Raw genomic sequence first — 27096 nt, 5'->3', positions numbered from 1 at the left:
TCTCATGGGGTTAGGGAACAGACTGAATGCACTATTTGAACCAGGTGGCCTGTAAGTGCAGCCAGCGCTTGTACACATGTCTCCATCGGTGCCCCGGATCATTGAGCCCAGTCCGTGAGCAGAGTCAGATAGAGTCAAGAAACCCTGCACCGAGCTAAAGGTCAACATAGATGACAATGCACAGGCTCAGCAGGTGGCATAAGGGAGAGAGGGGCTTGAAGGCTTGAGGACAACCTAATCCAAAGGCGCAGCCACCATCCAGAGGGTCTCCTGTCCAGCCACCGTGTGGACACATCCCGCATGAGCTCCCCAATCTCTGCTCTAAGAAAGGCCCGGAAAAAGGCTGGAAGCAAGCTCAGACACAGCCAATGGGGCACGAGTCCCACAGAGAGAATGACAACAGCTAACACTAACTTGGTCACTGTGCACCAGGCCCTGTGCTCTTCACATGCGCTGTTACCTCATTTACCCTCACATCAGCGCTAACAAGCAGGTACTCCAGTTAGCCCCATTTTGTAGACAAGAGCACTGAGAGAGAGTCGGAGCTCCCCACATGACAATGGCTCTGAGCTGGGGCCTGGGGGATGAAGAGGCAGGAGGGACATTCCAGGCGAAGAACATGATGCCACAGGGCAGCACCCGAGAACTGCAAGGGGGTAGGTGCTGGAGAGGCACAGGCACCAGGTAGGTGTAGAACAGGCCCAGGAGGCACATGGCTGCCTGGACCTTATCCCAGAGTTACCAGTACTGGAATGCAAAGTGCACTTTAGAAGATGCACGGGCAGAACTGCCCGGAAGAAGGGAGAAGCCAGGACACTGCCAATGCACCGCACCTCACCACTTTCAACAATGCTTTGAGCTCCTGCCCTCCAAGTGGGGGCCCGAATGTCCCATCAGCTCTTCCCTCTCCCCCAGCCTCCCTGCTCTGGGCATGGGAGGTCCACATGCCAGAGCATGAATACAGCTCTGGAGCAGAGGATGTGACCCCCAGGAAGAGCCCAAATCTTCTGTAAGGCTTAACCCTTTTCTCACCTCCAGCCACGGTCACGTGCTTCCTGCCCACCAAGACCTGTGCGGGAGCCCATCAGAGTGGCACCCTCGTCATCTGTGTCTAAGTGTAATGGAAAAAATTGACTGTTTGCCTGGTGCAATAGGGCATGACACTGTTTACACAGAAATAATAGCCCGACTGTGATGGGCCCTAAATCTCCATTACAGTGAAAGATTTGAAGGAGTAAAGCAGTTAGAAAAATAATTGGTTTTCTTGTTTAGTTTAAGAATCCTTTATGCTTACAGATCATGGACTTCGAACCTCCCTTCTCCAGAGCTTTGAAATAGAAAAGAGCAGGAGCTCGGGGACGAGGCTCAAGTGCAGAACTTCTGCTTCCCTGGAAGGCTCCAGAGATTTGACAAGGCCAGAGCCGTTCTGGATTCGGAGCACAGAGAGGCTCTTGGGGCTGTTACCGATGTGAGAGCAGCCTCTCTCCAAGGCAGAAACAAAAGGGGGAGCTGGTCTGGGGTCTAACCCTGGAGGGCACGCACACTGACGCTGCAAGGGAGAGGTTAGGGCCTCGGGTCACTTCCAAGAGCCTCCAGTGTCCAGGAGAGAGGTCAGCTAAGGACTCCTCCCAGGCCAACGTTTAGGAGCTCCCCAGGGCTCCCCATCCTCCGCAGTCCTTGCATGAGCAGCAACGGGGCACACAGGATGCCCAGATTGGGCTACGGAGGCCCATGTGCTAGGTATCACCGTGCTCAACAGAACCTGTCCCCCAGATGTGATGACAGCTCGGCTGCCCAGGACTCATCATCTCTCTGCTGCAGGAGACAGCCATCCCCTCGGAAATGCCATACACGCTGCACTTCCCGGCAAGGTGCTGGCCGCTGCTTGCTTCTAAGACTTTGTGTGCATCATCTTAGTTAACCCTCACAACACTTTCAGCAAGACTCTTTCCCCATTTTACAGATGAAGAAACTGAGGCTTGGATGAGTGACACAGGTAGTCAGTGGTGGCAACAGAAACTCAAAACCAGTTCCATCTGCCTCCTAGGCCCACGTCCAGGCTTAAAGCCACATGTTAGCACAGTGCCAAGGAGGTGACCTTTGTTGGCTGAACCTAGAGAGGATACATCTGGCTCTCTGGCAGAAGTCTTTGGCCAGATACCCTAATCATGAGCCAGGGAGTACCCATGCAGTATGCAGGTCCTACACAGAGGAAAGAGGTCATGCCTGACTGGCTAGGAGAACAGTCTTTGTGGAGGGCCAGTGGTAGCACCTGTAAGTATTCAGAGGATAGGACAGTGACAGGATTCCATCACCAGCAACCTAGCTCACTTTCTCCAGCATCCAGAAGCAAGGCCAAGGAATGTCCTCTGATTGCATAAAAAAAGAGAGAACAAATACTAAAGGAGAAACCAGTACCCAATTCTTCCGTCCTTCCTACCATCTTTCCACCTGTCCTTTCTTCCTTGCATCCATCCACTCTTCATCTGTCTTTCTAGCCACACATCTGTCCCTCCTTTCATTCATCCATCCATTCACACTCCTTCCTGCTCCCTCCCATCCACCCATCCTTCCATCCATGTATCCACCAATACTTATCAAGAACCTACCACATCCCAGGCGCAACCATGCCCTCCAGATCAGCCAGCCTCCCGACCCCAGGACTGCCAGAATACAGAGACGCACTCACACTCGGAGTTCTGCGAGGGGCAATGCCTGTCTTCAGGGGTGGGGATGGGGCTGACCTGAGGTTGTCCCATCTGTGCACGCCCACCCCAGTCTGCCCTTTAGGCTCTACAGATGGCTGACCACCCCTCTCCCTTCCTCAGGCCTGAAGGTCCAGTCCTGGCTGCCTGATAATTTTCTGGAAGAAGACATGCAGTGACTCCACACAGAAAACCCCACGCCTCCCTTCTGCTGGCAAGGTAAGGGACCCCTCTGAACACAGTTAAGAGGATGAAAAATCACAGTGGCCAGGATTTCACTCCGCCCTCTCGTTAAACTAAAGAGCAGGGGGCACAGAACTCTGATGAACACAATAGACCTCAGGTTGGTCTGACCTAAGACCAATATCTGAAATACAATTTTCATTTGAAAGTTGGACCTAAATGTTGCTGACAGCAACCTTAAAAAAATCAATAAAGAAAGGGGGGATGAGAGTACAGTGAGAAAAATGCAGACACTTATGAGTTCAGGACCCTGTGGGACACTCCTGAATATTTTAAATATCTTGGGGGAAAAAAAATGAAAACAGTTTCTCCCAACTTAAAACCAGAGAAGGGAGCCTCTTTCTAGTCTGCAAATCCTTTGAGGCAATTCCTTAAATTATTTACCAGCTTTTTGATTATATTTTATGGTGGGGAGGATGGCAGGGGGAGGGAGAGAGGAAAAGAAGAGCTGGGCAAGGAGTAAGTGGGAGAAACCCGCTGCTGACATTTTCAATATCTGTCTGGAATATTTTAAAAGCCGCCTGTCTGTTTGAAATCGCACAGTCTCTGGCAACAATAGAAGGCTGCCTCCCGTACTCCTTTAGGTCATATTTGCATACAAAAGACCAGCTGCTGAGCAGCTATTATGCCTGGAAGCCACGGTGGGCCTGGGAGAGGCCAGGGTACCAGCAAGTGCAAAGAACCCACAGAGACCCCATTAATTTTTCAGGAATTCTCAGGCCCTGGCCTTTTAAAGGCCAGTGGGGAGAAATTCCAGTCAGAAGCCTCCCCACAGTTGCTGCCACTGAATGTTGGGTCCAAATTGAGAAATGAAGAGTGACAGGGCCTCTCCCAGAATGGGGAGGGGCCCTCTGATCTCACAGCGCCTTCATAGAGCACTGTGCACTGAGCTGGGGAGAGGCCGCCTTGCCTGCACCCACGACTCCCTCTGAGGTCCAATTTCAGGAAATTTATTCCAGTTGTAAGCCATTAGGTGCCAATTTTTCAAATCAACCTTATGATTCCAAAGCCATGAAAGCGTTTGCTGCCTAATAGACATGAGGACCCTCATGCAGGGCTCAGAGCGGAGCCACAGTCTCAGGAAGCCTGGCAATGAAGCTTCACGTTCCACTGCACTCTGGAGTCTTCCAGAAGCCTGTGTGCTTGCCTGTGTTTCTGGCATGCAACACCACCACCAAGGGGGAAGGAAGGGGAAGATGGGGGGAGAAAGGGCGGAATTCAGGAAGGGAAGGCCATGGAGGCTGGGAAGGGCACAGCCGCGGCCCCAGCACCATCCTCCCGCAAGAGGACAGTGCTGTCTCCTGGACTCTGCGGCCCCTTGAGGGTCAACACCTGCCTGTGGGCTTCGGCGAAGGCCTCAGTCAGAGGTGGCGCTGTTAGCAGGAGGCCTGCTACAGCAGCCTCCTCCATCCCCTTCCCCTCTCTTCCACTGCACCCCAGGAGGGGGACCCCTCAGTCCAACAGTCAGTGGGCATCAAGAGCAACTTGTTTCATGCAGAAAAGAAAAGCAAAACAGTTTCCAAAGAAACCCAGGCAGGGAGCCATTTCATTTCCCCCACTGCTGTGGTAAGGGAGCTTCTCTCCCTGGGCTTCCTTAGGTTTGCAGAACAAGTCATCTCAGTATGCGAAACAGATAGGGCAGTCTGGACAAGGATAATGATAATATTGCACTCTTGCAACCACACTTGGCCACTGCAACAAAAAGGAAAGGGAGGGAACAGGTGTTTGGCACAGGGGTTAGGCTGTTGTGCGGGACACCTGCATCCTACACCAGAGTCTCTGGGCTTCGGTCCCAGCTTTGCTGTCCATTCCAGCTTCCAGCAAATGCGTACCCCAGGAGGCAGCAGGTGATGGTCAAGCACTTGGGGCCCTGTCACCCATGTGAGAGACCTAGATTGAGTCCCTGGCTCCCAGCTTTAAGCTGGCCCAGCCCTGGCTGTTGTGGGCATTTGGGAGTGAACCAGCATATGAAAGATCTCTCTTCTACCACCACCTTTCAAACACATAAAATTTAAAAAAAAAACTTAAGAAATTTTTTTTTTCTATGAGATATATTCCTGTAGCAGGGAGGAGGGGAAGGATAGGAGAAGACAAGCCAACAGGAAGGAAGTCATACCAGGTAAGAGGGAAGCTACAACATACTTTCCCAAACAGCATTTCCCGCCAGGTGGGTACTGTTCACAGGGCTCTGCCTCATCCCACAAAGAGAGGGACTGTTTTGTACTTAGAACCAAGGACTTTCTGAAGGTCTGGCTCGGGAGGCTCTGCAGGCTGGCCCTCCAGGCACTCCCAGGAGTGCACCAAGGGCATCAGGGCTGTGTCAGGGGCTGGCCAACCTGCCCCCAAGATCCTGGCTCAGACCCAGGGACGCACCACCTTCCTCCTCCTTGCTCCCTTCCCCAGAGAAGCAGACATAACTATGCCTCCCCACCTGACCCCTTGCCAGAGACCCACACACCTGTGGCAAGGTGGTCCATTCGCCCATTTTGCTTCCACTTCTAAGAGCTCTGCCCCTGCCCATCGCAGTCCATTTTTCCTTTCTCACTCAACCCCACCTCACCCCCTAAAACATGAACCAAGGTGACAGAACCACTGTGAGCCCAGAGGATATTTCCTGAAGATACATATGCCTGAGAAAGTGAGCCACACTAAACACCCAGGGAGGCAAGGACGGGAGCTCTGCAGGGTGTAACCTGTTCTGTATGCGGAGTGTCCACTGAAGAATACAAAAAGTGTCAAAGAAGCCACAAAGAGAGGACAACCTGTTGGGAAGCCAGAGAGGCTCGGCCAGCAGAACTGTGTACAAGGATGGGGGGAGCCTGACTACACAGGGGCAGGGGAGCGGGCATGCTAGACTGCACCCACTTTCGCACAGCACGACTAGGAGCAGAGCAGGGGGCTGGAGGGCAGCTGGCATGGTGGAGCTCACAGAGACGTGGCTGGACTGGGCAGTCAAGGGGGAATCCTGACCACAGCAGAACCATGTAAGGCAGAGAACCACCTGACAGAGAGGGTAGGGCAAAGGCCCTGGGGCTGTGGGCGACCAGGGTCTGGGTGGGAAGGAAGAGGCCTGCACAGAGGGGAGGGAAGTGAAGTGCTGGAGACTGGCGTGTTGGGGGGGAGGGGGCTTTCTCAAAACCCTGAGAAGCCTCTAGGTTTTACTCAAGCTGGAAATTCCCCAAGAACAAACAGCTCCCAGTCATTTCAAAACTGAGTCCCAGTCAAATGCAGGCTCTGCCCTCCCTGCCCATGGCCCTTGCCACTTTAGCATGATGCTGGAGGTGGGGCAGTCATCCTTGGCGAGCCCTGGACTGAGTGAAGGGGAGGATGAGTGGCCCCAGGCCACTCAGGTCAGAGAGGAAGACGAGCACTCACTGCTATGAATGAAAACTGCAGCCCCCACATTCGGAGAGCTATGGCAGGCCTGGGAACCAAGCGGTGTCACCAGGCTCCTTGGCATCCCCGCAACGTCCACACAGGCCTCCAAGCAGCAGCAACACCTGGAAAGCAGGTGCTTGTGGGCACGGCCCTGAGCATAACAGGACACACTGGCATCCCTGCAACCAACCAGGAAGGAAGGAACTCGGGCTACCCAGAGGCCTCTGCTACATTACAGACTTAATGGCCCATGATGCTTTGGGGGCCAACATTCCCCTCTTGTTGAATTTCAACTCGGCTAGCTGTGCACTTTGGCTGAATTGATGACCTTGGAAGAGGAAATGCTTTCAGTGACAAGGCTTCTGCAGGGGCTGTCCCTGCCCAGCACTGGAATATTTTTGATTGACAGAAAGAAAAGCTCTCTCCAACATTCAGACTGTCCACACCCACACCTTCTGTGTGCAACTGGACCCCACACTGGGAACTTCCTTAGCCTCCCAGAGCAAAACTGTTGGCAGAGAACAACAGGGGAACCTCAAGTCAGCAAGGGGAGGTGTTCTGGGCTCAGGTGGGCACAGTGCCCATCCTACAGAAGGCAAGGCGCAAGTGGGCACAAAGAAGGCATCCACCATCTCTGGTAGGTGTTTGTGACCTAGATAAAAAGTGAGCAGTAAGGCCACCAAAGGAGAGGCAGCTATGGAGACACGAAGGGAGAGAGCAGAGAATGGGGGTGTCAGGGAAGGCAGAGTCAGAGAAAGGACGGGCGGTACTAGAAAACCAATAGGCTGTCATCTTCCAGAGCCTTGGAATGTGACCTTATTTGGAAACAGGGTTGGTGTGAGTGTAATTAAGACAAGGTCCCACCAGGAAGGAAGGGCCCCTGGTCCACTAGGACTTGTTCCTGAGAGAAGGAACATCTGCCCAGAGACACACCAGGAGACGGCCACGTGGAGACGAAGGCAGGGGTCGCAGGTCACTAGCACCCGGCCAGGAGCTGGGCTAGAGGCCTGCAAGTCTCCCTGCAGTCCACAGAAGGAACAGACTGCCCGCACCTGGACCTCAGATCCTTGCCTGCAGGACTGTGGGGCAGCCACTCCCACCACCACAGCACCCTCTCAGCCCCAGCAAATGACCACAGAAGGGGATGGGGAGAAGCAGGGAGGAAAGAGGAGGAGAGAGAACTCCGTACCAGCTGCGTCTCCTTCTCAGGGCCCAACCTTGACTGCGGGGAGGGCTCAGGCTGTGCCCTGCTGTCCCCGGCGGCCAGCGGGGCCCTGGCCCGGCCCTGGCAGGGGAAGGTTCCTGCTGCCGCGCACATTCCCCATGCTTCCTTCCTTCCTTCCTTCCTTCCAAACCCCTCTGCTGCAGTGACCTCTTAGGAGGATTAATTTTTAATAAATCAGCACTCTGTTTTTCTGTACTTATTAAAATTTAAGACAATGAGTCATTGAACCTGTAAGGCGTGGGCTAATTACCACAGAACAGCTGCCTGCAATGACCATGCGGCCCTCTGGGAATGGGCAGAAAGCAGTTGGTACGCCGAGCTGAGCCAGGACTGGGTGAGGACGCTGCAGCCATGTGACGTGTGTGGTTCACCCTGTGGCTGGGTCAAGGGCAGGGTGCAGCCAGCGGGCCACAGAGGAAATGGGAGCTGCCAGGCAAGGAGACCATCTAACCTTCCACCGATGCCCCCACCCAGAGGGTGCAGCCTGTGCTGAGAGTGATCCTCAGTGCTGGGCTCAGTGGTGGGCGTGGTGGAGGAGTCACACGGCTTCCTGCTTCACCCCTCACCATTTGGCCAAGCAGGTCCTGGGCATACCAGGGGCTGCCACTCCCCCAAGAACACAGTCTGACCTCTCAGGCCACCTCACCGCCTGTGCATAGACCCCACCCTCTACCTAGAAAGCCCAGCCCCTCCCTCTTCCCAGCTCAACTGCGAGGCCTATGGACACCACAGCTGCGTTCCCACCGGATCAAATACAAGCTTCATGGCACCTTGGGAGTCCTGGCCCTGCCACCTGCTGTCACTCCCTGGCTCTGTGTTGTCATTCCCTGCATCCACAGCAAATGGCTGGCAGTTCTCCAACATCACACACAGAGTCACCCCTCCTGGCCTTGGCACCTACTGCTCCTTTACTCTGGACCCCCGGCCACCCCCTTCCTGCCAGCTGAATATGAGTCATGTGAGTGGTCCCCACGGCCCCGTACAGGTCTCCCGTCCTCTAATGCTCCCCACGGATGAGCCTGCCTGACTCTGCATAGCGCTCTTCTCTTCATCGTGTGCTACTTGCAGTCCTCGTTCTGCATGGCAGTACCTTACTGTCTCCAGAACCCAGCAGTGTGTCTGGTGCCTGGGCAGGCCCAACTGGTGCAAGAAGAAACAGAAAAACACAGGCATGTGTGTGATGGCAGTCATTGAAAAACTCATCAACAAGCATTAGGATTACAGCCCAGCTCCTTTCCCTGGGAACCAGAGGTGGGCTCTGGACCTGAAGCTAGGGTCAAAGGTCAGGGCTGCACAGGGTTCTGACCTTGGAGAATCATAGCCACAGCACAGGGTTCAAGTCTCTCCCTCCTGTAACAGTTCTCTGGATGCCTCTTTCTGAAGACTTGGACCATGGGCAGGGCAAGGGCCCTGTATCACATTCTCCAGCTCTGTCTCCCCTTCTCTGGCCTCACTTCCTCCCTACTCCTACTCCCCAAAAGTAAAGCAGAGTTGACGATGCCCACATCCAAAACAAAGGCAGCCTTTAAAATATCACCAGGATGCTTGTGAGAAATATTCAGGCCAGTTCCTGGAACAGCTGAACTTCTGTGCCACACTAACACCCTGAACTCAAGTTTTACTCAACACCCATTAAATGGGAGAAGAAGGGAGAATGGCAGAGACCTTGGCTCAGCTTCTGTCCTGCTCTCACAGAGGCAAGCACGCTTCAGAGAGATGAGAGAGAACCACCCGTACAGGCTGGGCCGAGATCACTCAGCCCTGGTGGAAAGGAGCTGCTACAGTGACCCACTGCACACTGCCCAGCACATGCACTTGGTGTAGGTGACCCAGAGCCGGGGCAGGGGGTGGGCGGCAGGTTCTTAACTCATCCTCCCCCAGCCAACACAGGGTGCTTCCAGCACACTCCACCCAGTTCAGGGGGCTGCATCAGCGGCAGTGAAGAGCCTGGATCTGTGTTGGAGTTTCTGCAGTGGTGTGGCCAGGCTGAGCAGCAAGGCAATGGACACAGAGCATATCAGAGCTGGGCAAGGGCTCCTCAGGTCTGCCTCCAGTGGTTCCCAGAGCCTCTGTACCCCTAGAGAAGTAATCAACAATGAACTGAGCCATGTAGACATTGCACACCCAAAAGTCTTGGCCTTTTTTTTTTTTAATTTAAATTTATTTGAGAGTAAGTGAGAGAAAGAGACAGCATTGGGTTTGATCAAAGCTGTGAGCTGGGAACTCAATCCAGGTCTCCCATGTGTGTGGCAGGAGCTCAATTACTTGAGCCATATCATTGCCTCGAAGGGTCTGCAGTGGTAGGAGGAGGAGCCATAGCTGGGAATGGAATGAAGGTGAGATGTAAGTGTCTTCAGTATTAGGCTAAACACCTGCCCCCAGAGTTCTGTTTTTTTACTTAAAGCCTAACAACACTGGTTGACCAGAATCTCTGATAGCTATTGAGTTGTGTGTGTGTGTTTGTGTGTGTGCAGACATCTACACGAGTGTCTACACAATATAAATATGTACATATATATAGGGTTGATTTATTTCATTCATGTATCTGATAAATATTCATATACCAAATTAATACAGAACTATCCATCTGGCTCAATGTATTAAGTCAGAATTCATCAATATTGGTTGACCAATTGGCTTTCAAGAGGGACACACAGGATGGAGGATCTCTAGGAAAAAAGTTAATGTAAAAAGAAGTGAAGAAATATTAGAAACCACTCTGATAACTTCAGTCATTTCACTGTCAGAAAATGAGAAGCCCCCAAGGGGGAGGGCTTTAAAGAGTCTGTCCTTAGGCCTGTGAGAGTCTTACAGAAAGTTTAAGGCCAAATATATTTAGGAGTCACTACCTATACTAACCTGCCCTTAGAAACTCAGAATTTGTAAGCAGAGTAAAGACTCTGAGAAGGTCTGCACTGAGGAAATGTTTTTAATTCAGCTGTTGCTACATGTTTTTGGCCAGGGAGTCCTTGTGTCTCCTTATACCTCTCAACGCCTTGGGGAAAATGTCCAGTCCTTCATCCACAGTCTCATTCTGCACAGAGAAATGGTGAACTTGGCAGAGGTGGTCAGTCTGATTGCATGCACATTTTAAAACTGGAGGTCTTATAAGAGACTGCTAAACTTCTCCTTCTCCTACGCCCCAGCCACCAGGAACCTTCCAAATGGGATGTCAATAAGATCACAAGACCCAGGGTGGGTGGAGAATGGGTGGGAAACTACTGTGCCCTGCTCCGGGCCCAGGGGGCCTTGGCTATTCAGATAAGTTCTCCTGCCAAGGAAGCTTAAATGGCTCAGGATGACCTGGAAGGCGAGCATCTGCCCAAAATAAACCCTGAAGATAAAGTGGCCCTGGGAACCACATCACTGTTTCTCTTTCCTTGGTGATGTTCTGTTGATCCCAAGGCAGCAGGCCTGGGGATCAGGCCCAAGTGTGCCTGTAAGCACAGCTCTTGGTAGAGTCTTTGACCCAGACCCAGACTAAGCCTCTAGACCCAGGAAATCCCACTGGTGCCCTCACTCCCTCCCAGAGATGTAGGCAGGCTGAGAGGAAGCACAGATATAAAACCGCTCTGAACTCATCCCTCCCAGCCTGCCCTCGGTGCTCCCTGCCGAGGGCAAGAGCTGCTCTCCGACACCTTTGTACCCCCTGGGGAAAAGCTCAGACACATGGGTGACTGCTGCTTTCCAGCAGTGGTGGTGGCTGGAAGTTTTTACTCTGCTGCCCAGAAATCCCTTACCTTCATGGTGTCTGCCTTAGGTGGGCGTGTTGAGGCTGTCTCTCTTGGGCATCTGGTCCACCTCCATGTGCAGCTGTGCACATAATACATTTTCTGAGGAGGCTTCTCCTGCACCTCTGCCCCAAGCAGTCTCTTGAGCTCTGACCAGAGGGTTTGTGCTTAACAGCCACACACGAGCTTCAGCTGGGATGGGAATGGGAGTGCACATGTGCATGAGTGTGCAGGTGTGTGTACGGGGGTGAGGTGGAGATGACGCCACGGGTGTCCCAAGGTCACTCTGCCGAGCACTCCAAGCCTCTGCTTCTCAAAACACACGCCACAGAGCTGCCACCCCTGGCTCTCCCCGGCATCCCCTCTGCTGCCCTGGTTCTCCTGCTGTCTCTAGTCCCAGCTCACCACCTCCCCCAAGAACATCTCTGTTTGTTTTGGACTCACTATACACGAAAACCTAAACACTCAGGGGGCACGCGGAGCGGGAACTGTGCTTGTTTTTAAAGATGATCTTCTCTTTGGCGGCTGTGATCTTTAATTCATAACTGCTCCATGAGCCAGGCGGGCAGAGGACAAGGGCCGAGCACTGCCCACCCTCGCAGGCGGCTAACACACACACAAACGGCCGTGTAGGAAGTGGGCTCTCACAAAAGCCAAGGACAGGAGGAACATGTTAATTCACAAGCGATGGCTTCCAGTCCCCTGTCTCAAGGCTCAGGATTGCGGCCAAGCGGTCTGACCGTGACCACGGCTCCTGATGTGAGAGGTGGGGGCAGGGCCTTCACCACATTGTTCAGGAGGTGACCACAAAGCCCTCTGCCGGGCTGAGTCGCCACAGCGGGCATTGCACACATGGGCTGCAGCAGACACTGCTATCCTCTGGAAGAAAAGGAAGCCGCAGCACCCGACCCCCGCCCCAGCCCCAGGAGGAAGTGTGAGGAGGGAACGCACAGTCCCTGAGCGTCTCCCACGCACCTGAATGCACGTGGGGAGCTTCATGAGAACCTCACAGGGCAGGTGGGGAAACCCAGGCTCTCAGAGGTCACCGAGCAGCCTCACAGTCACGGCAGAAATAGGGTTACAGCCAGGACTTCCTTTCCCACTGCAGGAGCAGTGGCAGACAGGGCTGGTACCGAGAGACCAGTGTCAGCCCCACCTGGAGCCACGAGCCAGGCTGTTACCTCTCCGCCGGCTTCCACCTGGCGAGAAGCTGCACGCCCCCTGGGCTGCTCGTCTCTGAAGAGCTACTCTCGGCCCTGGCCGAGGTCCAAAGCCAGAGACCCAGGCTGAAGCAGATCTTGAGAAACATGCCACTGGCAGCTGGAAGGAAAGGGGACAGGCTGGAACCGCCCACGGCTGACCTACCAGTACCTGGAAGCACATGGCCATGGCACACGGGCACGTCACCGCGACACAGGAAGGAGGGGGTCCGACTAACCACCTGTGCTCATCTCACGGGCTGCCAAAGGCACGCATCAAGCCTCAGGGGCCCCAGGCTCCTTGAGTTCAATAGCACACTTAGGGGATGTGCTCAAGATGCAGAGAGCTCCCAGGGAGAGATGGTCCTCTCCATTCTGTTCCTGGTGCTGCTCACTTCACCAAGGGCTATGCTCTGTGGAAGACAGTCCCCCTCCGAGTGTCAGCTTCGGTGGCCCCTAACTGGATAACAGAACACAGAGCCACGCAGCCCTTTCTGCCCAGTGCAGGAACTCATCCAAATAGTGTTTAGTGAGAAGGGAGATAAAGGCAGGAGCCCTGGGACCACACAGTTTGAATCCTGGTACCGCTAACTCACAGCTGTGTGACTTCATGTAAGTCACTTGACCTCTCTGGGCCTCCATTTCCTCATGTGTAAGATGGGACAAACGGTGGTACCTAGCCTGAGGACGACAGTGAGGTTTAATGTGCTGATGTAGAGGTGAGCCTGGCTCACAGGCTGTGTTCTGCACACGCAAGTGCTTGGCTTCGCACCAGCTGCTGTCCTGGGGTTGGGACTCAGCTTCTCGCTTCGCCTCCCGCCTAGGTTGAGATAAGCAAAGAAATCAAGTGTCCCCGACTGACCGCTGGCCACCAGGGAGCCTCAGGGATGTAGTCTGCAGTACTCATCACTCAGACAGTGACAGAAGGGATAGCTAGTGCCATGAACTGTCCCAAGAGGCCCTGAAACACTTCAGATTAGAACCATCTCACAGACCACCCTTTTCAAGTGCAAAGCCCTCCTGATTTTTTCCCCTAAGTCCAGGGAAGACAGGCCACATGTAATGATCCTAATCTATCCATGACTGAATGACCACTGTGATAACTTGGCTGCCCCTTGAGGGCCCAGGAGCCCCAGCCAAGGGATCTGGCCTGGGGTGTGGCACACGCAAGCGGGCACAGAAGGTCTGGCTTCTCATCCTGATCTGCTGCTGCACGCTCACAGGCAAGGCGACCTGGGTCAGAGGCATCTCCTCTGTGAGGAGGGAGGGGTTCCTGTGGTCCCTTCAGGCTGAGAGGGTATGTCTCAGGCCCCCGCCAGAGCAGATGGTCCTTCCTGTCCCAGTGAAGAAAGGGCAGCACGAGGCATGGTCCCAAGGACCCCAGTGAAAAAGGCCTGAAGCCCCCAGCCACACCTGTCCCAGACAGCAACCCTGGCTAACAAGGTACCACCTGTGAAGGTTGTGTCTTACCGAGTCTGCCCACCGATGAATGAGGGGGTCAGCCTCAGGGCAGATGGACCTGAGGCCATGGGAGGGCTACTCTTGAGGACAGAAAGAGAAGGGACATCACTCACGGGGATAGCCAGCAAAACTTGGCTTCCCACTTCACATCACTCTGATGCCTGCAGTTCTTCTCACCCATGGCTTCACTCTGGGGCCCAGACAACTGGCTGACAGGTGACACACTGGCCCCTGTACCTTCCCCTCCATCTCAAAGGCCCAAGCCACCGCTGCTGGGCGGCAGCTGTGACGAGTTTAAAGACTGTCGCTTAACAAGGATGCGAGGAAGAGTCAGCCAGGTCAGACAGCTGTGCCCGGCTCGCTGCAGCTCCCGAAGCACAAGGGTCTGCGGCATCCACTTCCCACCTCGAGTCGCAGAGAGCAGCAAAGCACCAACGCAATTTTCTCTGCTGGCCTCAGAGGAGAGGCAGAAGCAGGCGAGAATTAGATGAGGGAGCCGCTCTCTGTGAAGGTTCCGCAGCAGCCAGCAAACACCTCTGCACTCAGAAAATGGGTGAAGTCTCACTGTCCAGGGACACCAGGCCCCAGGCTGGCCCCTGACGCTGCGGAGATGTCACAGGACAAGTGGGATGGAGGGAATTTCTTTCGGAAAACCCCCCAAGAGCCTGCCATTTCAGAATAACCACCAGGTCTTTGAAGGTGTCTTCCTCAAACGCCACTGCTCACGCCTGCTGACTCGTGTGTTCCAGCACAAGGGCATCTGCCAGGTCTGTGCCACACCCGCGGTCTCACGCACTGACATCTCAAAGCCGCCACGGACAGTTTCAAACGTCCCTAGCTCAGGAGCAAGTCAGGATCTAGCTACAGGCAAAGGAAGCCCGATCTAAATACCTAGCACTCAGTTAGTCCCTACCACTTTTCTCCCTCTGGATACTCACTTGCCTCTTCAATCACCCATCTCAATCCTGACCCGGATCACTAACAATCGCCCCAGGAGAGCAGGAGAGAAGGCGCAAGCACCACCGCCAGGCACCTCACTTTAAAAACAAAGGCACGGGTCTATGCAATCCACCCTTCTTTTTTGAGCTAAGTCTATGGAAAACATAAAGGAAAAGGTGAGCCGAGACGTTTTGGGAAGTCAGAAGCCTGCAAAACCAAAACAATGCGCTGTGATTTTCTGAGTGTACAAAAGAGTATACAGATGCACAGACACAATTCTGTCCCAATAGTCACCAAAATAAGGACAAGTGGGGCGGGGGGAGGGGTGGCGTGGAGCCATGCAAAAAGGGACTTTTACCTTTTCTGTATGGCTTTAGTGCTTTTTATCCCCACGGAGACACACTTACTGTGTTACTTTGTCATTTAACAAAGCATTTTTTCTTTTTCTTAAGCTGGGGAATGCCATTTCCATCTGCTGCTGCTTCAGCCACAGAAGGAAATAAATCCTTTTCCTCCTTCTCATTTTTCGTTCTTAAGAAAGAAAAGAAAACCCTGTTCCCTTCCAATGTTGAATTTGCCGAAGGTCAAAGTCTAGTGCCTATAAACTTTGATAATGTCTCTATAATTTACTATTTTTTGCAGTCTCTACGGCTTTTAATAGCAAAAGCGAGTAATTTTTCACTGCTCATTTGCAGCACGGGAAGGGAAAAAAATCTGTCGTGTCTGACGTGTCGGAGCTAAAACACTTCATTTCCCTCCCTCGTCAGCATGGGGACTAAAGATGACTTCTTGCCGACAGATGCATACATCTGTAAGGGATACTTAACGCACGTGTCGGTGATCAAGCCTGGGGAAAGCAAAATACAACGAGGCGGCTCCCCAGAGAGTGGTGTGCGCCTTACGCCACGTTAAATAAACCTATGACTGAGAAGCCGTGGGTCTAGCCAACAAGGTCAAAGCTTCTGTGGGTCACAAACCAGCAGAGAAACCAATCCTGGCAATCCCAGCGCTGCACACATGTGAAGGGACTGCCACTCCAGGCCCTGGGCCCGGGCAGCAGTGGAGAAGAGCTGGGGATGCAGAGGAGACCAGGAGGAGCCCCACCAAGTCCAGGGGGAGCTCTAACAGGGCATGATGTTGGCATTTCTGTAAACAAAGTCCACTGGGTCAAGGGGGATGTTCAGGGTGGGTTGGTGTTGGGGACATCTTGCAAAGCGCACTGGCTTCAGAGTTGGCTATCTAGGTTTTAACCCCGTCTTGGCCTTCAACCAACAATGCAATAATGATGCCCAAGAATATTAAACACTGAACACTCTCTACACACACACCAGACACCATAGCAAACTTGTGTATGCATGATCTCACGTGGTTCTTGCTCTGATCCACCACTGACTCCTACCCATCCTCCCATCGTACAGACGAGGAAACGGAGGGTCAGGACGGTAACACAGAGGCCAGCCTAAGGTTCACGCTGGTAGGTGGCTAAAGATGCCAGGACAACACCACCTTAATTCCTCTAGGTTTCCTCTTTTGCCTCTCGCTTGGTTTTGAAGCTCTGAGAGCTAGAACCATCAAAGTCTAACAACCACATGTTATCCCACAGGCCTGAAAGTGAGGCCCAGGAACAGGCACACCTGTGTCCCTGGGAAGGTGAAGGGCAGTAGCTCTCCAGGGAGGCCTTGGAGATCCGAGTCAGCCCTCAGCAGCCCGCCCGTCTGTGTGTCTTCAGGAAATAGGGAGCCAGTGCACAGGTTTGCGGTCACAGCTCCGCCGGTTCTTCCTGCCATCGCTAGGTTCTAACGAGGGTGAGGGACCAGGAACCTCTTCCACTAACCTATGGGCGGGCTCCCTGCCAGAACCTGCCATGCACACGCTTCCTGTTCCTCCTGCCTCACAGATGAGTTTTAGAGCTTTTTAATTGTCCTCAGTAAATTACCTACAAGTGCATGATTGTTAAAATAGTTTCGTTCATTTTTCTCAGAGCATCTAAGCTGTTTATCACAGAAGTCTTCACGGAAAAGAAAGTTCCTGCTCACACACTCTGGGCTTGGGCAAATGAATGCTCATGACATTCTTTTACCACGCCACAAACAATTAGGGAGGTCTATTTCATCCTAGCAAATCGCCTTCGGGCACGACCAGACTGAGCGTGCCCACAAAGAGCCCTGGCACCGTGCACAGGAGAAGCGGCACAAAATGCCTGCCTCGTTGTTGGTAACCGGTGATTTCATCTCTGCTCCCCTCCAGCTGAAATCCAAACTGATCGTCTGCCCAAACCCGCTAGGAGAGACACGGCCATGATGTTTCACACGATGTGCTTCTTGGTGCCGGAGACTTAGAACCAGAAGTAAACTGCCCACGGGAGTGGGAAGAAGGACATGGATGACCAGAAGCTAAGCTTGCGATTCCAGAGCAGCAGAGGCAGGGATGCAGATGCTGGACTGTGCAAGCCACAAGGGAGCGACTCCTGCTGGACGGTGAGGGGGAAGGGGCTACTGGGAGCCTGGCTATAAAACCTGAGACGCCCAGTGTCACTCCATGTGCTCGTCATCTGATCAGGAGCTCCAGTGCACAGATGGTCAGCCAGGCCCTGCTCAAGTGACAGTGGGAGCCAGAAGAAACATGGCTGGGCCCCCCGTAGCAGGTCCACTCCTTCCAGAGCAACGGGATTTCAAGTTTAGAACCGGAAAGCTGTGAGTGGGCTTCAGAGTGGTTAAGGGCGATGACAGATCTCTCTGCAGCACTTGGGTTTTCTGGACTCAACTTTTATGATACCATCTAGCAACGACACAACAAAGCCCAAAGCTTCCAGGCCTGCCCCAGACTGACACCAGTTCTTCTTCCTAAAAGGTTCTTCTCTTGCTACCACAGATCACCAGCACTCGCCTAACATACTGTGCCTTCTGCCCGCGTGCTGGGATGCCTTTGCTATTTTCATCTGTGCTACAGCACTCTCCCTCAGCCTTCAGAGCCCATGTTTCTCGTCTTCAGGTGGAATGAATGAGCCCTCCTCTTTTACAGCCTAGAGCTCCCATCCTCCAGCTCTACCACCCTCTCATCCAGCCCCTGAACTCACAAAGCTGATTCTTACCTTGCAAACGACACAGGCCAGGACAGTCACCTGCAAATCCCTATCCTGGGACTGTCACATGCCTCAGAGGGGCAGCTCTGTCAGCTCTGGTAAATTAACACCCTCCCTGAGGCCAGGGCTGTGGCGCAGTGGGTTAAGCCACTTCTTGCAATGTTGGCATCCCATATCAGAGTGCCAGTCGGAGTCCTGGCTGCTCCACTTCCTATCCAACTCCCGGCTAACATGCCTCGGAAGATAGGAGAAGATGGCCCACGTGCTTGGGTCCCTGCCACCACAAGGGAGACCCGGATGGAGTTCCTGGCTCCTGCCTTCAGCCTGGCCCAACCCTGAGCATTGTAGCCACCTCAGGAAAAACCAGTGGGTAGAAGAATCTCTCTCTCTCTCTGTCACTCTGCCTTTAAAATAAATTTAAAACAAATCTTTTTTAAAAAATCAACACTTTCACACTTGCACTTGGCCCACTGTTACCCCTGGTCCCTCACCAACTTAACACCCCATTCCATTTGTCTCCACAGCAATCAGTATCTGGAGTCGTATTTTCGCTGGTTGGTTTCTCATGAGCAGTGCAGCCCTCTATTAGATCACACACTTCACCAGAGCACAGAGCTTACTGTCCCGTTCACGTCTATGTCTCCGAAGCCTGGAACAGCGCCTGCACACAGTAGGTAGTCCAAGACACGGACGTCAAAAATGGAGGAAATTTGTTTTGTCGTGGAATGAAGTTTGGTCTCTGAAGCCCCTAGAAAAAGGCTCGATATCCTGAAAACTACAGGTTCTGCTCAGGACGCCAGGGGAGCAGGGACTGAGTGGGGCTGGGATTAAGGGAGCTCCATCCAGGGAGCACTGGAAGACACACAGTGAGAACTACCAAAAACTAGTTGCATGTTAATATATGCTGCCTCCTCCTCCACCGGCTTATGAACACTGTAATTTTCTTCACTAAAACACTGTCTAACAGAACCAAGTCCCCTAATTACAGACGTTTGTATGCATTATAATCTTTACACAATTAAACCTAGCAAAAGGAATAAATGGCTAAGTACCCCCTTGCCCTGTAACTAACCCATCCCTCCCCTAACCATGAAAAAAACAAACAAGGAAACAACAAACAACACCACACACACACGCACCCCCTCCCTCCAAACACAGGTGCCCTCCACACCAGGCTGAGTTGTAGACACGCAAAAACCCTGGGAAATTGAAATTCGGGCTGACACAGAACTCAGTCGCTACAGGGGGTAAAGTCAACTTTCAACTTCAAACCTCAGCATCTGACAGCTCAGCGTCTGACTTCAATGTCACATGAAAGGCTTGTACGTAGTGTACAAAATGTCTCATTTCGGGAGCTAACATCTTCCTTCGCACATTTCATCCCTAGACACAAACACAGGGCGGGGTGACCTGGAGGGGGAGGCTGCAGCTTTTCTGGGATCAGCTCCTAAAAATTTCACAAACGCATTCCTGGCCCAGGGGTATTTACCAGGAAGTCTGCGGCCACCACTCTGGAGCCGGGCAGGTTTAACTGAGAAAGCTGTCTTTGGGACACTGACTGTGCGTCCTGGGGAAAATGTTCAGTGGGGGAATTTCTATGATAACAGCCCCAACATCAGCTACTCATCTGACGCAAGCAACCCAGTCCAGTTTAAGATTGTGGGGAGGGGGCTGGCGCCATGGCTCACTTGGTTAATCCTCCGCCTGCAGCACTGGCATCCCATATGGGCGCCAGGTTCTAGTACCGATTGCTCCTCTTCCAGTCCAGCTCTCTGCTGTGGCCCAGGAAGGCAGTGGAGGATGGCCCAAGTGCTTGAGCCCTGCACCCGCATGGGAGACCACGAAGAAGCACCTGGCTCCTGGCTTTGGATTGGCGCAGCGCCGGCTGTGGTGGCCATTTGGGGAGTGAACCAACGGAAGGAGGACCTTTCTCTCTCTGTCTCTCTCTCTCACTGTCAAATAAAAAAAAATAAGATTGTGGGGATAAGAGGGGGCACTGTGCCCCGTGAATGCCAGGAGCAGAGACGGATCCTATGGTTTCAAGGATGAAAGGGTCCTGAGCACAGCGCTGTGTTATCCGAGCCTTGAAGAAACTGGAGCTTGACACAGAGCAGGTCGAGAGGCTTAAAGACAGCAGCGGCCCAGGCAGGGCCACACTATCACTGCAGACGCACTTGCCAAGGCCAGCTTTCCTGCCTGGGTCCCGTTCAACGTCACACCACCCAGAGGGCAAGCCACGCCTCAGACAACCAGCATGGCTGTGACTCCTGCTCTTCCGGGGACGGGGCTCCCAGCACAGAAGCAGAGTAGCCTGCCAGCAGATCTGGGTCCCCACGTGGCTCTGCAGACAATGTGCTGAGTGAGGCGCTCTTCTTCACATGCAGCCCTGTGTTCCTGCCTGCAGCCTGCAGCGGGGAACAGACTGCCTCCTGAGGGTATCAGCAGTGCGTGGCAAACACCCCGTGAACAGCAGCTGTGGGTATCAGGCAGAGGAGGCCTGGCCACTGGTCAGCAAGGCCACGGTGCTTGGTGGAGCCTGGCCCCACAAGGCCCCTTCCAAGATTTGAAAGTGAACAGGCTTAGGGAGAGGGGCAAGAGGCAGGAATCAGTGAGTGTTTAGCTCCTCCACTTCGTTTCCTTTATTTTTCCCCAGCTTGCCCATTCCTACCAGGACCAACAGATACAAGTTCCAGATACTACAGTTCCAGAAGCATCCAATAGGATGATACAAACACCACTAGGTTTATATAGGAAAGAGGCACCAACCCAGTTTTTCAACAAGGAAGAAAGCAGAGTGACACCTGCTGGGACTCACTGTCCCCATGCTGGGAATGTCCCCCTGAGCTCTCATGCTATCCTCACAACAAGGCAGAGGCAATAAGGTTCCCATTTTGCCCCTGAGGAAACTGAGGCTCAGAGAGGTAGAAATGCTTTGCCCAATGGAGGGACAGGGGCCAGCGATAGGAGGGCAGAACAGCCAAAGGCAGAAGGCAGAGGGCCCATGTGCTTTAAGTTTCAGCAGCTCCCAACTTGTCTCATTCCTGGCCCATAGAGGCCCCTGCTAGGCACGGGGATACCCCTTTGCAGGATGCGGGCTGACCTGCCCTGTGCCCGGGCATCCAGGAGGCACCAACTGCTAGGCTCTGCCCCCACAGCACCCTCTCAGAGCTCCCGGCAGTTGGGGTACAGGCAGGAGGCTACGGAGCAGCAGTTTCTGCCTGAGCCACGTGTGCCAGTGCAGCTGCCAGGAGGCTCATTAGTCAGCACCAACAGCTGCTGCCACTGAACATGTGGACCAACGGAGATGCTGTACCTTGAGGTGAGTAGAGGAGGTGGTCCTCCTCTCCCCCCTGGCCAATGCCAAACCTAAGTCACCTTGAACCTGAAAGTCCCAGACAGCCTACCTCCCCTAAGCCCCAGCAATGAGCTCAGTTGGGTTTTCTCACTGGGATGGGACAGATAGACAGAAGGCATTCAAAGGCCCTGAAGCCCCTGCCTTCTATGTCCCTGTGTCCCCAGGGCTGGGAAGGAGCAGCTCAGAAAGGAGGACTGTATCTCCTGCATTTCCACCTTTCCTCACCCCTCCTACTTGGACGAGGGCCAATTGGGAAAGCACTGCCAGGCTCTCCTATCCCAAGCTTCCAGCTTTGGCATCATCTGCCCAAGACAGCCCACACCCACAGGAGAGGCCACTCTGCACAACTGGCTGGAAGAAAGGAAAGGGAATCTGGCAACCCTCCCCTGGCCCCTCCTCACTCCCACCTGGCCCATCCTCAAGACCTTCCAGGGCCTCTTCCAACAGTCCCTCTCGCTTTCCATCTTGACCCCGGAAGCTGGGACTGTGGTTGTATTCCACAAGCAGAAGCGCCCTCAGGAGAGGCCAAGGGGGAAGCAAAGCCCCACTTCTCTTAGGTATTTACAAAATCACCAGTTTGCGAAGCTGAGCACCAGACCCAGCTCCAGGGACTGCAGACTGCAGGGCTGTGTCTGCCTGCTGATGACACTTTCACACTCTTCCAAGAAGTCCACCACCCTTTGGTCAAAACCCAGCTCAGGCTGTCGGGCGTGTGATGAGTGACAGAGCCAGCAGTGTGCAGGGCCTGGGGCCACTTCCCAAGGCAAGGGTGTGGAGGGCTGCGGGCCTGACTGCAGGAGAGGCAAGGGCATGGCCCAGTGCCTTTCTTGAGAGCCTTGGGGTGGAAAACTAGCACCAATGTACGAAAAAGCCTCAGCCTTGGCCCCAGGAAGGAGAGGGACTCCCTCCCCCCTCAGTCATCTTGTCCCCATGAGTCACCAGCCCAGGCGAGGTGTGGGTGACTCTGCAAACGCATCCCCGTCAATGGAAATAAAACATACAGGCTCCATCCTCACATTCATGGGTTAGCAGCGTCACTGCCACCCACAAGAGACCATGCTGCCTGAAAGCATCTGTCTCCAGCCAGGCCAGGTGCCCACACCCCAGGGGAGCAGCAGGGGGCAGTGTTGACAGGAGCCTGCCTGCCAGAGCTGCAGCCCATGCAGCCAGGTGGCCCCCGACAAGAAGCTGGTGATGAGTCCCGCACCTACATGGGCTTCACGCCGGGGCCGGTGGCACATGTATTTCTACAGCTCTAAAATACCAGTGACACTACCTCTCGGGCTTAAACAAGGGCAGCTCTGGTCTCCTGGAGGCCCAGGGAACCAGGACAAAGCTTGCTTTCCCACCACCGCACTTCTATTGGGAAGCCAGGAAAGTACGTCCACACCAACAGCCCAGGGCATCTAAATCAACACACACGTACACATTCAATACACAGGGTATGTGCACCCACACACCTGCCATTCACTAAAGGCACACGGCAGTTTGCTCAATTATAAATAGACCTGCTCATTTTTAAGATGACCAGCTCTTGAGTCAAGCTCTCTGGCCTTTAGCAATGGTTGAGGCCTGTCTCTTCTAAATCTCTTTTTGGCTAGCTGCTTCACAGACAGCCCAGCTCTGACCCAGCTGAGCTCGGCAGGCATACCATGTGCTCCCTCCCACCCCCAACACACACACACAGAGCACACTCTGGGTAAGACTGTGATAAATGAGGTTTGATTGATGCAAAGCCTGCAGATGCCCACAGGTGCTTCCAAGTCACAAGAATGACAAACACGAAGATGTCTGAAGAGGAATGAGGGGCCTGGCTTCCTGTGTCCCGGCAGGCAGGTGGCAGCTGGCCCCAGCTGACTGCCCAGCTTCCACGGCAGACCTCTGCTAGTACACAAGCACCCGTCCCCACTGGGCCAGCTCACAGTTAGAATGAGCCCTGCCTTGCCACCCTTCCAAGCACGGTGCAAATTGCCTTCCACGGCTAGCAGGTGGCCCACAGCTGAAACAACCACTGCACTCTGGGGAGAACAGACACTCACCCTGACCACCAGCCACGGTCCAGGAGACCCGACTGGCACTAACTCGTAGCCAGAATGGACCCCACCCCCCGCCACAAGGTTACCACATGGCTCTAACTGCCAGATTGGCACATAGCTTTGAGCTGTGATCTGCACTCAACCACGTTTATGGCATCAAGAATATGTGACCAACATTTAGATGCCAGGCACCCCGTTCTCAATGGGTTGCAAATCTTCAGTTTCTGTTCATCGCTAACTTGCCCCTCTGGTCCTTCCACACGGACCTAAAACTTTGGGCCATCAATGATGAATCCTGGAAACTGACAATTCCCAGATTCTTAGGGAATGGTACTGTGTCTGGGCCTCCGTCTGAGCTGTGAGCTCCTTCAAGTCAAGGCCCACCTCCCTGGCAACTGGCACAGGCCCTGCAGCAGCTGCCTCCACTGGACAAAGGGAGTTGCCTCCAGGGAGGCCTCCATGATGTTGCAGAGGAGGGTCTAGGTTCCCCTCCAAGTATGTGACCTATGCCATCAGCTAAGGAGGCGCCATCAGCAGAGCCTCTGAGTCCCGAGTCCGGCGTGTCACAGTTCCACCAGGAAATGCCAAAACGTGGCAGGGAGTGGGACTTCTCATTCAGGTTTGCAAAACCCCACCCCACAAAATCCTGTTAATTCCACAGACTGGGTCCAAGCAACCAAAGCTGGCTGGGAGCTGACACTTGTCCAGCGACAACCTGACAACCAGCAGGAGAGAACTGGACCTTGACAGGGGTCTTGGGAGACTCCCACCTAACAAAGGTGCCCTCTGCTCTGCCACATGCCTGAATGCAGAGCCCAGCACCCCTCTCCTGAGAAAGCCCTGGGTGCCTAGCCATGTGTCTCTGCCCTGCTCTTCTCTCATTCTACCCTCCACCCCAATACTGCCTTTTTAAAAATTCCTTAGAGGGAGTGTTTTATTTTCTTAACTGAACTGTGGCTTTCAAAATAGTCCTGACCTTCCTGTTCCCCACCCCCCCTTGTCACGGAGCAACAGAAATTAAATTGATGCCTGCTATCAGGCTTCTGCATCTCAGTGATTACGCCCAGCCGCCAGAAAAGCCAGCTGCGGCTCCATCCCGCGGACAGAAACCCTGTGGCTAAATCCAACCCCACTGGCTCAGGAAGGAGAGGATGGAGGGAGCAGGGGAGACCAAAGGGCGCAGGTAACAACTTATGGCTCCCTTGTCACTGTGGTCTTATCTCCATGGCCACAGCCTTTTCTGAGAAACTGGCACCCGTTATTGTAACCCCAGGAGGGCTGCCCCCAGGGACCCGGCTGTTTCTGGGACAGGTGGCCCAGATGGGGAGAGGGAAGCCTGCTGCGGGAAGTTAGTCCTGCCCTCACCAATTCTCCCTTGCTAGACATGCAGGTGTCCCAGCACAGGCCACGCCCCCCGCCTCCACCAGCTGCGACTGGGCAGAGAGCAGAGGAGGTAGAGGCTGGGGGGAGATATGGCGGCTCAACCTCATCAGAGAGGGCCTCCCATGTCATCTCCGTCCACAGAAAGATTTGTGTCTCCCTCTCAGAGAACACACTGAGTTCCCCTTCAAAGCACCTAGGGCAATCTGTGAAGGCCCATGGTGTATGTGCATGTGCGTGTGTCTGTCTGGTGTTGGTCTCTCCCAGTGAGATGAGGACCCATGAGAGCCAGACCATGACTTGACGGCCTTCCTCCCCATAGCAGCAAGCACCTGATAAATTTGCTAACTAGAATAAAGAAAAGCATCATGCTACCTTATTTTTAGCTGGGCCTCCTGGGGAAGAGTGTGGTCCATATAGAAAGTGGGGAGCAGAATCCTGTGAACTTGCAGTGTTCTCTTTTTCCCACTCCCCACATCTTGCCTTATTTCTGTCTGGAGACTGAGCCAGAACAACACATCCCAGCTCCACAGGGAGGAAGAGACAGAGCCAAGGACAAAAGTTGCAAGAAAGCTTCACTGCAGTGAACATGGATTCTATCTGCTGTCTGCTGAGTGCGTTTGCTTCTCTCCTCCCTCCAGCCCCCGCCTGCAAGTTCTCCCTATTTTATTGCCTGGTTCAGTCCCTAGCTGGGTCCCCATGCATAGCCATCCCACTGGCCCCTCCCTGAGCTGGAATGAGTTTTGACCCGACCCAAGTCCATTATTGGCATCAAAGAGGTCTGGTGCATTGAGTTACAGTTCCAATGACCTGGGAGCAAAAGCCAAGAGACTTCATTTATTTATTTCTGCCTCACTTTGTTCCAAAAGAGATTGAAAATGTCTTACAAAAATAACTACAACCTGATAAAAATAGATGAAGAAATGAGTTAGGATGGAAAATAAATCAGAAAGTAAAGTTCCTGCCCCAAAGTGTACACAATGCCGTTGATCAAGGCATCCCCAAGAAGTGAGATCCGGCAGTCGTCTTTTTTCATTTCCAGTCTGGTCAAACAGATGAAGGCACATTTCTGCCACCGCTCAGCAGACACGTTAGCCACCACCCAAGCATCTCAGCTCCACCCTGGTGATTCACCCACGACGTACACACCGGGCTGCAGGTTGCAAGTGTCTTCCCTGCCCCTGAATCCAGCAGGGAGAGGTGAGCTGCTGGAGCCAGCCCAGAAGGGACAGGAAGGGTGCAGGCAATCTCTTCGCCCAAACCTGAGCACTCCCAGAGCTCATTTCTGCCTGCAAAATAACCCCGTCTGACCTCGGACAGGGCCACGTGCTCTCCTTGGTCCTTCAATTCTAAAACCTTTATGATTTTATGATTCATCGCCATCATTTTCAGAAGAGTGGCTTCACTGGAACACCCTTGGCAATGGATAACTCTTCACTTCCATGTTCAGGCTTGGATTGAATGTTCCAATTCTGCCCGCTCTCCCCTTGCTGACACCCCTCTTTAGGATGGGCCGCCCACACTCAGGACTCCCTGTCCAGGTGCTTCGAATCTCTCACTTCCCTTTCCAGGGCTGCCAAGGCCCACCTCAGCAGAACCAGGCCCACTTCATCCACCCACCTGGAAATCCATTTTCTTTTGTCTGCCCTCTTCAAGAAAACTCAATACCCAGAACGCAAGGACAACCATTTTCCCCAGAATTCTGCGAACACACATTTGTTCTTCCTCCATAATGTATCCCCAGGCTCTGTTATCACAGCAAATTTTTACTAAACACGCGTTCCGTGTATTCTACGCCCCTTTCATAAACATTCTCATGTACTCTCTGTCTCATCCCAGTAAAGCACTTTTCTCCCTGTCTTACAGATCAGCAGACCGAGACCCACGGAAGCTAAGTCACTCGCCCAGGGCCACGCCAGGATTTGCTCCCAGGCTCACCTCACGTCAAAGCTTGAAACCCCTACGCTGTTAGTAATGCTGGCTTCTGGAGTCCATCAGGAATGTTCAGATTTCCCAGACATGCACTCCCCTTCCAAGAACTACACCTCCGCCAGCAGCACTGTGGTGCAGGGAAGAAGACATGGCAGGTTCCGTGGTCCAGCAGACCCAGGCTCCAATCCTTACTCCATGTCCCACCACCCCTCAGAGCTGCAGTTCCGCATGTGTGGAGCACGGTGGCTAACCCCGTCTGAAGCCACAATGTGGCACAGCAATGGGACAGACTTAGCCCTCCCCCTTCAGACAATGCCATGTAAAACAGGAACCCATTACACGGTCCCTTCCAAAGAGACACGAAATCATCATCAAGGACTGTGAGGCATGCCAAAGGACCTGCACGCGCACCAACTCAGCCCTGAGGTGC

General features: G+C 53.5%; 1 protein-coding gene across 38 annotated transcripts in view; it reads right to left on the bottom strand.

The window, feature by feature from the left end:
* MSI2 (musashi RNA binding protein 2) overlaps nucleotides 1–27096 on the bottom strand; it is a 398378-nt gene that overhangs the window by 193139 nt on the left and 178143 nt on the right. The window contains exon 7 of one of the 38 annotated variants that reach the window (XM_089318623.1): nucleotides 9691–9870. The exons of the other annotated variants lie outside the window; for them this stretch is intronic. Coding sequence (XP_089174749.1) covers nucleotides 9712–9870 — 159 coding nt within the window. The 3' untranslated portion in view covers nucleotides 9691–9711. Of the gene's footprint in view, nucleotides 1–9690; nucleotides 9871–27096 lie in introns of those variants that run through there. 38 annotated transcript variants of the gene reach the window in all.

This window comes from Oryctolagus cuniculus, chromosome 17, assembly GCF_051225735.1.
Source record: "Oryctolagus cuniculus isolate XC-2025 breed Fujian yellow rabbit chromosome 17, ASM5122573v1, whole genome shotgun sequence".
Taxonomy (NCBI): domain Eukaryota; kingdom Metazoa; phylum Chordata; class Mammalia; order Lagomorpha; family Leporidae; genus Oryctolagus; species Oryctolagus cuniculus.
The sequence above is the reverse complement of the archived record's forward strand: the minus strand, read 5'-3'. Positions and strand labels throughout refer to the sequence as shown.